Source organism: Peromyscus leucopus, chromosome 1 (assembly GCF_004664715.2).
Source record: "Peromyscus leucopus breed LL Stock chromosome 1, UCI_PerLeu_2.1, whole genome shotgun sequence".
Lineage (NCBI taxonomy): Eukaryota > Metazoa > Chordata > Mammalia > Rodentia > Cricetidae > Peromyscus > Peromyscus leucopus.
The window spans coordinates 117,216,246-117,227,628 of record NC_051063.1 but is presented as its reverse complement, the minus strand read 5'-3'; the positions used below and the strand labels follow the sequence as shown (position 1 = coordinate 117,227,628).

Below are 11,383 nucleotides of genomic sequence, written 5' to 3'. Positions count from 1 at the left end.
CAGTCCCACAACTTTCAACCTTAAAACAACAGATTTTAGCCAAGGGCAGTTTTGAAATAATTTTGAATTAGTAAAGTTCCTAGCCTCCTGATCATCTATAATAATTTCAAACCTGAAAGGAATTTGCCACTGGGTTGGGATTAGAGCACTTGTGATTCCTGCCAGCTGTTATTTTCTACCTTTTAAATCACCTAGTTCAGATCATCTAAGATATGCATTTTGAAAATAACATGCTGGGTGGATTCCCCTGCACTCTTGTTGAATTTTTTGCTGAAGCCAAATTTGATCTTTAGTTTCATATAAGCATTTCAGTCCAAGAAGCCCTAAACATTTAAAATGTTATAGTTCTAGCATTTCTTCTATTACATCCATGACATTGTATTAGAGTTACTATTTATATGTCTGTATTCTGTATTATACTGAGCCCTGGAAAGCCCAAACTATGAAGCAATCCTGCAATTTGGTAGAGTACCTGAAATCCATGAGAGAATTAAATGTTACTCAATGACTAATTCTGTTTTTGAACTCAGAAAAGGTAATGAAGGAATGATACAGGTTGATATGAAAAGATATACAAAGAACATTTGCCCATGGAAAACAAATTATAAATTTTCCATGGTTTACTATATTTTGAAGTAAAATTTATAGTTTGCTTATAAAATCTGGCATTGATCACGATAGATGATATACTTTAAAATAAAAAAAGATGAAGCATCAGCTCTAAGAGAATAATAATTTAAGAAATACTTCTAACTATTTGATTCAACTATTGAAAACTTAACAAAAATTTAAGACACGGACTTGTCTTCAAGTGGCAGTTCTGTCCTAAGGAGATGGAAGAATCAAAATGGGTTTGTTAGATAGCTAACCTCATTATATATGAAGACTCCTGAGATAGACTTAATGACTTAAAATATATTGTCATTTACCAACTATTTACAAACATGGAAATAAAAAAAAAATGGCTACAAGAGTAATGCCTTGGGACACTAGACTGGGTAGAGAGCATGGGTGTGGAAAGTGAGGTCTTTGGTTTTATAACTGGAAAAGTCTAGCTCTTAAAAAAGCATATATTATTTTTTGACAAGATGAAATTAAGAAACATGTTTGTGATATGATTTATATATGAGAATAAAATATAAGAGGAATCGAAATAGAAACAAATGTAAGTAGAACACATTTTTCTCCAACACCTAAAAGGAAAATAGTATTATACAAATAAATGTGTTATAAAAAAGTACCCGATGCCGGGTGGTGGTGGCACATGCCTTTAATCCCAGCACTAGGGAGGTAGAGCCAGGTGGATCTCTGTAAGTTTGAGGCCAGCCTGGGCTACAGAGTGAGTTCCAGAAAAGGCACAATGCTACACAGAGAAAACCTGTCTTGAAAAATAAAAAAATAAAAAAGGGCCTGAATTTTAAAAAGTATCTAAAGTGATGAACAGATAGTATTATTGTGTATTTGAGACATGAATTATGAGATAATATATGTAAAAAATAGTATGTTTTGCTAGAATATATATGAATATAAAAATTAGCACCAAATAAAAGCAATAAGAAACCAATAATAGTCCTACTGTCACTTACATAGTTAAAGTATGCAATAGTTTGGAGAAACAATTAAAATGATTATGAATCTACTTAAAAATCTTCTGTTTATAGACATATAATTAAAATTTACTTAGAAAACTTTAAAATTTCAGTAAACAAAGAAGCTGTACTTAGCATTGTCTCAACAGGAGTAGATAGATTGTTTATAGATAGCAACTTCTGTATACTGTCTCTGCTTCAGTTTTGTTAGGTGGAATGCAGTTAGCAAATTGATGAACCATCACAGATCATAGAGTCAGTCCCAAGTAAACATTAAGTCTTAAGAAAGAGGAAGATCTGATCTTTAAAATTACAGACTGTTATTCAGTAATGTACTGCTTTCTTGCTATTGGAACAATTAACCAACTTACTCAAGCCATGGAATTTGAACTAGTGCCTTAGGATCTTTGCTACCCACTCCTTCATCCCACCCCATTGAAGTAGAAACTGCAGTAAAACTTCCATGACCGCCTTCTTTAGAGATAGTTGGTAAGTACAGGATGGATGCCTGATTCAAGATGGCTATTCCTGATTGTTACTCAGAATTCACTCTTCTGAAATGAGAAACAGGATGCAGGAACTGATGTCAGGAACTGAAGACAACACAATACGAGAAGCAGAAAGCAGAAGATAGAGAACTGAAGGAGACCTTCAGTCCTTGATGTTTTTATGTTTTCCTCCTCTTCTATCATTTAAGTATTCCCCTATTTCAATTTTATAGACAAATTATCTTTTCATCTAATCTAATTCCTATGCATTTGCTGCCATTTGCTCTTCAACGAGTTCTAATAACTTTGAGAAGTTAATTCACTGCTCACAAAAATAAAAGATAAATACCTATGACATTCTAGAATGATAGTTTCGTGTAAATAATTTATAGTAAAAATTATATAGATAAAACAAGGAAAGGGATGACTTTTACTTTATAAGGTATTTGGAGAAAAATGGGTAGCAATGTGAAAAAAATAATGTTTCACTCTTACAATAAGTTTGATAATGTTAAGAACAAATGACATAAGGGTAGTTTTGTTTCAACCTGGAGGGTTTGTTAAAAATTAATTGTATATTGGCACTCAATATTCAAAGAAGTTAAAAATAGAAATTTCCTTACTTAAGTGGGGGCTGCAGGGATACAGGCCTATCCATTTTCCTGTTTATTTTTCTTTATCTGTCTCTGAAAATCATCTTATTGCTAATCATCTGAAAACATCTCTAAAGCCCCCAGAAGTCATGAATATAATTTTAATGAAAATGGATTACCTTGTGGACTTGGTTGCCATCACCAAAAAAGGCAAGAAAGAAGTGACATTTATTTATTTATTTTATTTATTTATTTATTTATTTATTTATTTATTTATTTATTTGGTTTTTCAAGACAGGGTTTCTCTGTGTAGCTTTGCGCCTTTCCTGGAATATACTTGGTAGCTCAGGCTGGCCTCGAACTCACAGAGATCTGCCTGCCTCTGCCTCCCGAGTGCTGGGATTAAAGGTGTGTGCCACCACCACCCGGCTTAAGAAATGACATTAAAAAAAATAAAAATAATACCTCTAGAACTGAGTGACATTAATTTAAATAATCAAAAGATTGAAACCGAATGAAAATATGAAAATCATTTTTAGGAATCCTGAAACTCACTGTATTAAATACATTTGACAAATATTTTTGATGATGGGACTTAAATGCCTAGATTCAATTGCTCTTGGTTATTTAAATACATAGTTCATTTTAAATGTCTGGTCAGTATGTGATGGGTTACATCATACATACTATTTCCTTTATGTCCCAGGGATCAAACCCGGAGAGCAGCCAGTGCTCCTAACAACTATACCATCCCTCCAGTAACTTATTTGACTGTTATAGAAACCCACAGTTAAGAGACTTTGGATATCTTAAAGAGAATGAACTTTTAATATGTTTTTATTTTTTAAAGACCATGGGACCTATAAAGCCATATTATATTTTAAATTGTGGTGTTACTATTAGCATGGTATCTTAGGGACAAAGGAGGAAGGAAATGATACAGTTGAATAGTCATATGTTTGTGTCAGCTTGACAAAGAGTCAATTTTCCTGGCTATTTTTTTATGTTAACTAGAAACAAGCTAGGATCATTTGGGAATATTGGAGCCTCATTTGAGAAAATGTTCCCATCAGATTGGCCTGTGGGTATGTGTGTGGAATAATTTCTTGGTTAATGATTGATGTGGGAGTTCCTAGCTCACAGTGGACAGTGTCATCTGTGGGCAGGTGGTTCTGGGTTGTATAACAAAGGAGGTAATTTTGACCTACAATTTATTCTGCCTGCAAGATGTGCTGGGATAAGGGTGGCACAGAACTTGTGGGAGTAGCCAACCAGTGACTGATGCTATTTGAGAGCCACACCACATAAGGCAGTCCCTGAATGACATTGCCTGGATGGCCAAGAACCAGAGATCAGAGAGCCCAGAGACCTAGAATCAAACCAAACCAAACACAACTGGCCAAAATGAATGAACAAATGAATGAATGAAAGAACAAATACATAAATAGTCAATAAAATGATTCCTTATGATATTCTGCTATACTTGTAAATCAGAGCCTCTCTCAGTCATCATCAGAGAGCCTTCATCCAGGAACTGATGGGAGCAAATGCAGAGACCCACAGCCAAACATTAGACAGAGCTTGGGAAATCCTGTGGAAGAGCAAAAGGAAGGATAGTAGGAGCCCAAAGGGTTGAAGACACCAAGGACAAGGCCCATGGAGTCAACTAAGTAGGGTTTATTGCGGGTTCACAGAGACTGAAGCAATAATCATGGAGCCTGTAGGGGTCTTAGCTAGGCCATTAGCATGTATGTTATGGTTATTCAGCTTGGTGTGCAGTGGGAGTTGGAGTTGTCTCTGACCCTTTTGCCTGATCCTGGAACTCTTTTCCTCCTACTGATTTCCTTGTCTAGACTTAGCATGAGGGTTTGTGCCTAGTCTTATTGTAACTTATTGTAATGCCGTGTTCAGTTGATATCTCTGGGAGGCCTGCTCATTTCTGAAGGGATAGAAAGAAGTGGATGGGTGGGAGAAGGACTATGGGGGGAGGAAGTGGAAACTATAGTTGGGATGTAATATACCACAGAAGAATAAATTCAACAAAAAGAAAGGAATGAAGAGAAAAAAGAGAAGGAAAGAAAAAGAAGAAAGGAAGGAGGGAGGGAAGGAAGGGAGAAAGGAAGGGAGGGAAAGAGTAAGGAAGGAAGGAAGGAAGGAAGGAAGGAAGGAAGCAAGGAAGGAAGGAAGGAAGCAAGGAAGGAAGGAAGGTTGGCAGGCTAAGCAAGCTGTTTGGAGCAAGCCCATAAGCACTATCCCTCTGTGGCTTCTACCTCAATTTCAACCTAGGTTTGCAGCAGAGTTCCCTCTGGGATTTCCCTGAGTGGTGGACAGTTTCCTGGAAGTGTAAGATGAAATAAATCTGTGCCTCTCCAAGTTGCTTTTGGCCCTGGTGTTTATGACAGCAACAGAAAACCAAACCAAGGTGCTTTATTATGAAAGCTCAAGTGCTTTCAGTTTTACTTCTGTTTCTTGTTCTGTTCTTTAGCTTATTCAAATATTCTTTGTTCATACCATTTCAAGTGATCCTGATGTTCGTTATCACCAAAGCATCATCTTCAAATACACTTTATGTATTTCCAAACAAAATTTTGATATTTCTTTCCTTTTTATATACTGTTGAACCTCAGCAGAGTTCCTCTTTTTATTTTTTTAATGTCATAATTTTTCTGGCATATCAATTTACTCGAAGTTTCACCACTTTTGCCACACAAATCATTCGAATTGCTTCCTACCTTGCCATTTGCGATGTATCTTCTCATTATCAACACAACAAACACATAATGTAGTTTGGAGTCATTACCCTAATTTAAGGAATTAAGATTACATAGTTTAAAAAGGTTTTGTGAGTGTGTGTGTGTGTGTGTGTGTCTTTGAAAATGTGTTTGAAGATGATGCTTTGTTGATAATGAACATTGAGATCACTTGAAGTCATCTGAACAAAAAAAATTGAGATAAGCGTATATAAAATAAACATATATATACATATATAATAAATATATATAAAACAAACAATTTATTTAGATTATTGTAGTGGTTTAAATGAAAAATGTCCCCCATAGGATCAAGTGTCTAAACACCTTGTCTCTAGTCGGTGCACTGTTTGAGGGAGGTTAAGGGACTTTTAGGATGTGAGCCTTGCTGAAATAAGTACTTCACTGGCAGCACACATTGATTGTTCATAGCCTCACCCCATTTTCAGTTCTTGCTTGTTTGTTTTTTGTGAGTAGTTTAGAGGGTGAGCTATGATCTATGAACTTACTGTTCCAGCCATCCGCTGCTATGCATTCCCTACCATATGGACATCAAGACTTCTGGGATCCAAACCAAAAACCAAAACAAAACAAAACAAAAAACTAACTTCTTTCTCCAATAAATTTCTGGCCTCTCTCTCTCTCTCTCTCTCTCTCTCTCTCTCTCTCTCTCTCTCTCTCTCTCTCTCTCTTCTTCCTTTATTTTACATGCCAACCACAATTCCCCCACCTTCTCTCCTCCCGTCCCCTCTCTCATCTATGCCTCTCCCCATCCACCCACTCCTCTTCTGTCTCCATTCAGAAAGAGGCAGGCATCTCATGGACTTGAACATAGCATGGCACATCAAATTGAGATAGGACTGAGCTCCTTTCCCTCTATAAAGGCTAGACAAGGTAATCCGGCATGGAGAACAGGTTCCCCCCAAATCATGACCTGTCCCTGGTTCTTAGCTTTTGGGAACCTATTTCCCATGCTGGCCTTACCTTTTAATCAGTTAATCCTGAAATAAAATCACTTGCTACTCAGTTTTTAAAACACCACTAAATTTAAATACAAGAGAAAATGTTTGACAAATTCAGACATTAGCTGCCCTTAGCAACACAATACTTAAGTAATTATCAACATGAATACCTGAATGATGAATAATGACCCTCTTGAACTAAATTATTTTTTTAAAAAAGTTTTTTTTTTTTTTTTTAGAATCTTGAAGTTTGGTGATGAATAGATATAAATTTTAAGTACTTTGAATGCACAAAAGAAACAATAATAAAGAATGATTCATATGATAGAAAGTAGGCAATTTCTGTTATTTATTTAAAATCAAATTTCTCTGAAGTTAACTATGTAAATTTGCAGCTATATGAAAACACAGCAAATCAGCAAAGCATTTCAACTTTATTTTGTTTAACGTACTTAAAATAAATATATTTCACCTTCTAATGGAAGTTTTTACCCTCATCACCTTTCACACACAAAAATGTTTGTTACCTTTGCCTTAATCATGTGGGCATGATGAGGGAGTGATGAATCAGGCTGTATGTGTGAAAAGTAATATAACACCTCAAAGAAGCTATGGTGGAGTAATGGAAAGATCATTCTATGGGTAATCAGTATAGATATTTAATATTTTCTGATTACTAGCTTTGTAATTTAGATAGTGATTTATCTTTATGTGTCTCAGTTTACCATCTTATAAAACACAATATCCATCACTAGAAACTAGAATTCTAAAGATTATTCAAGATAACAGTGGGCATGTTGATGGCTCTCCCATATAGATTTAAAGGCCAGGTTTGGAGGGCTTGGAGTTTCAAGCCTACATATCCTATTGTATTGAAAAGTACTTACTCTGATGTTTCTTATCTCCTATTTCTACCACATCACAAAACACAAGTCTTGTGCCCAGGCCTTCTCCGATTATTCTCAAATATAACAGTGAATTGTATTATAATTTATTTGTTTTACAGGTCAAAATTTTCAAAAGGGCCCTATAATCTTCTTTATCTTCACTCAGTATATAACTGATTTGCCAATCTCTAGGAATTTTGTCATCAAAATATAATAAAGAATAAATTGCTCCATGTAACACACTTAGACAAGCCCCAGTCATAAAAAGCACACAATTTTTAACTTTTATGATGTCTTCAATCTTCTCAATGTCATTTTCTTTGTTCAATCACTCAAGAGAAGAATTTGCTATTCCAAAAATACAGTGATTTTCATTGCTTCTTATGTTTCTTTTTTCAGGCTAGAATATTTCTCTGTCCTTTTCTGTCTTTACCCTGCCTACCAATCTTCAGTGTCAAAGTTGAACTATGCACAGATAACTGCTGCCCTATCTGTACCCTGTAAGATTTTGCTGATGATTATGATTGAGTCTTTGCACTTCCTTCCCAATCTGTTGGACTTCCACATTGGACTTGGTGCTTACTGATATCCATACTACATTAGTCATTACAGTGGAACATAAGAACTAGGAGTTAGTTAAGTTCACACATTTGTCCATTGTTTACTTTTCTGTTCATCTGTTAATGTTTTATTAATTGTTCAAGAATGTATCAAAATAATAGTTCTTCTTGAATATCTCTTACCCATAAACTATTTGTAGCTTTACTTTGTGCTCATTTAGTCTTCATATACTACAGTGAAAGCTGAGGATGCTAAGTGTACTGTCAAAATCAGCTTCCTCCTTATAATGCCATTTAGCATTTAAGAAGTCACTTAAATTCTGTAAGACTGATATTCTCACCTCCTTTTATGAAAAATAATACTTATCTAATAAATAATAAATTAAATACACAAGTCAAACATGGAGTTATGGTTTAAATAGAAAAGGTTTGTTCCCACCACCCAAAGACTGATGTTTAACGGACTTGGCTGCTAGCTAATAGGTTTGGGAATTGATTGTATCATGAGGATTCTGGATACATCAGTTAATTAATCAATGATGGGTTTCCAATATAACAGGGCATAATTAGGAGGTGCTTGAAAGTAGGAGATGAGGCCTGATTGGAAGCTTTAAGTCACTGGAAGTTTGCCTTTGAAGGATACATCTTAGATATGAGTCCCTCTTTCTCTCTACTACATACTCCTAACATGCTATTTCTGTCTTGCCTCAGGCCCAAACCAATGGAACCTGTCAAATGGTCTAATACATATAGATCCATAAGGAAAATAATTTCTTTAGGTTGTATTTCTCAGTTGTCATTGCAACACTCAGGTAGACTAGAATAGTATGTAGTTCCTGCATGGAATTGGATTTCATTATTACCTATCCCTTCTTTGTCAAGATATTAACATAGTTCAGCATAGGAAGATCAAAACTCAGAGCTATTCCCACTCCTAAGCCTTTTTCAACAAAAACACAGTAATTGACATTAAAATTTATTATGAAGCTTATTATTAGTTGGCACTGAAAGTTTCCATTATTGTATTGGTAATCCTACCAAGAGTCTCCCAGTGGTAGATTATAAACTGTTTACTTGTGTCGTACTACATGCACTGAATTCTTTTACATAGTTCAGAATAGTCATTGAGTTATTGTGATCTAAATATATAACATGAAGGAACTATGATTCAGAGAACTGAAATAATATCGCTAGGTCATAAAATAGCTAATTGATAGAATTATGGCTTAAAAGCATCCTAATCCTATACTCTTCAATAATTTACTTGTACAAGATGCCCTATAGTAGATAGAATAATTATAAATTTGGGAATCTTCAGAATTTAGTCTATAAATGACAATAAATTGGTATAATACAGATTCTTAAGGAGTTTTGGGGAAACATTGTATATACACAGATTTTTTTTAACTATCCAAAGGAGGCTAGCCACATAAGATTCTACAGTTCATCTGAAGACAACTGAGCCTTACCTGGCTCCAGTAGGTAGCTGTAGTCATATCCCAGATCCTTGGATGAAATGAAGAAATCACCATTTCTGTATAGTGGTATAAATGGAACCATGTAGGAATCTCTGTTATGGCCGATGGGTGCATTGGCTTCTGGATAAGCTTCCAGAAGAGGACGGTGTCTTCTGAGCCATTGTTCAAAAATGCTATAGAGGGAAGGGTTATTCAGACTCAGGAATATTTTATTTATAAGATCAATATTTGAAATTCTTAGAAAGCAATTTTTAATATCCCAAGACATGAACAAATGCTGACTATCTTCAAACTCTAGCAAATTAGTATTGCATATCTGGAAGAAGATCACTCATCAGAAATAAGAGTGAGGATAACTTCAAGGTTTTCCATGGGAAAATAATTAAACTTTTATAGCCAGATTAGAGTCTTCAGAATGCAACTTTGGATTGCATGAAATTTAATCATAGTCATGTTAAATATAAGTTTTTACAAATGCAAGGAGAGTCAAAAGAAAAAACACATAAAACTAAGTTGACAAAGTATTAGAACTTACTCACTGTACGTTTGTGGTGGTTATTTCAACCTTTGTTTTAACTTTGGAAAAAGGTCATGTTTTCCAAGGCAGAACCTACCTTCAATGATAAAGGGTGAAAGAGCCCATTTCCAGATTCCTCTAAAGGTTTTATGTGATCACGTGATCACTATGTAGGCATTAAAATAAAACCATTTTAGAAATAGGAAACAGTCACACACACACACACACACACACACACACACACACACACACACACACAAAACAAGGAAAATGATAATCCATCTTAGTAGTGAGCAATGGCGACCTTTGAAACAACATTGAATTTTCATGGACAGCAAAACTAGTTGTATCATGAAAGAGTCTCTTCTGCACTATTCAGCTCTCTAGAATGCGTGCTCTGGAGTTTGTGTAGGTTGTCCCTTTTGTTCTCTTTTGTCTCTGAGTTTGTTTCACATTAGTTCTGTGAGCCAGCTAAAATTCTTTCAGCAAACTTTCCTATTAAAAGCAGCCAGTGTTAGTTTCTGTTTGGCACAACTAAAACCGGTAATAATGCTAAAAAAATTAAATGGATCAAAAGATTGAATAAAAATGAATTAAAAATTCAACCAGTGAGAGAATTTATATAAAGCCCTTAAAAGAATGACAAAAAAAATCGATTTGTGTACTAGACTGTATAACATAGGAAGATAAGAGATCTGGAGTTTAAGAACTTTCCTTGAGCAATAGTTTCTGGTTTTAATCACTCATATCTATACAGGAGACAAGGTTACTCATCCTCATAATCCAACAAATCCAAAATTCAATGTGATAATGTTGTTAAGAAAATGCCAAATAAATCAATTACTGCTAATTTTAAATTTTAACTTAGTGTTAGTTCATGGTAAAGAGTAAGTTATATAAGGGGAGGATAATAATACGTGAACAAATTTAAAAAAAAAAAAAAAGCTTTTACAATTTAAAATACACCAGACAGAACAAGAGAGCCAAATAGAATAAACACAATATTTTTTTCCTATGGAATAAATCAATTCTATTCAGTTGAAATCTGGTCTTCAATCACTAGTCTGGCCAGTATTGGATTTTGCCTATGCATTATTGAAGGGTCAGCAGCTCATTGGTAAAAACAAAAATCTGGACCATGAATACTAAAATTTTTCTAATTTTGGTTTATTATTAAATATATATTGAGCATCTGTTGTAGGCCAACTTCTTTTCTTCTCCAAAATGGAAATTCCTATGGCATAAAGATACCATGCAGATTAAAACAGCACCAGTCACAGAGGTGTTTGTTAAATAGCAGCATCTTCCCCATGACCCCTCTTGCTCAACTTCTTTCTTCTTATTATCACTAGAGGAGGAAAACTTTACAAATGGTGACGGAAGTGAATTATGCTATGACAGAAATGCGAAGGTTGAGTGTTTGGAGAAAAGTCTCTAATGATTGTTATCCTTCTGATAGACAGAATTGGGAAAGAAGAAGCTTCTCAAAGATTGATTTTCTTTGGCTCTCAGATTTCTCAACTGAAAAAAGTCAGAACTTGTTTAAAAGCACCAAATTC

The 11,383-nt window shown here is 34.8% G+C and overlaps 1 protein-coding gene across 1 annotated transcript in view; it reads right to left on the bottom strand.

Annotated features, from left to right (window-relative positions):
• Positions 1–11,383, bottom strand: part of Tyr (tyrosinase) — a 70,003-nt gene that overhangs the window by 1,233 nt on the left and 57,387 nt on the right. Inside the window, exon 4 of the mRNA XM_028856723.2 lies at positions 9,299–9,480. Coding sequence (XP_028712556.1) covers positions 9,299–9,480 — 182 coding nt within the window. The remainder of the gene's footprint in view (positions 1–9,298; positions 9,481–11,383) is intronic.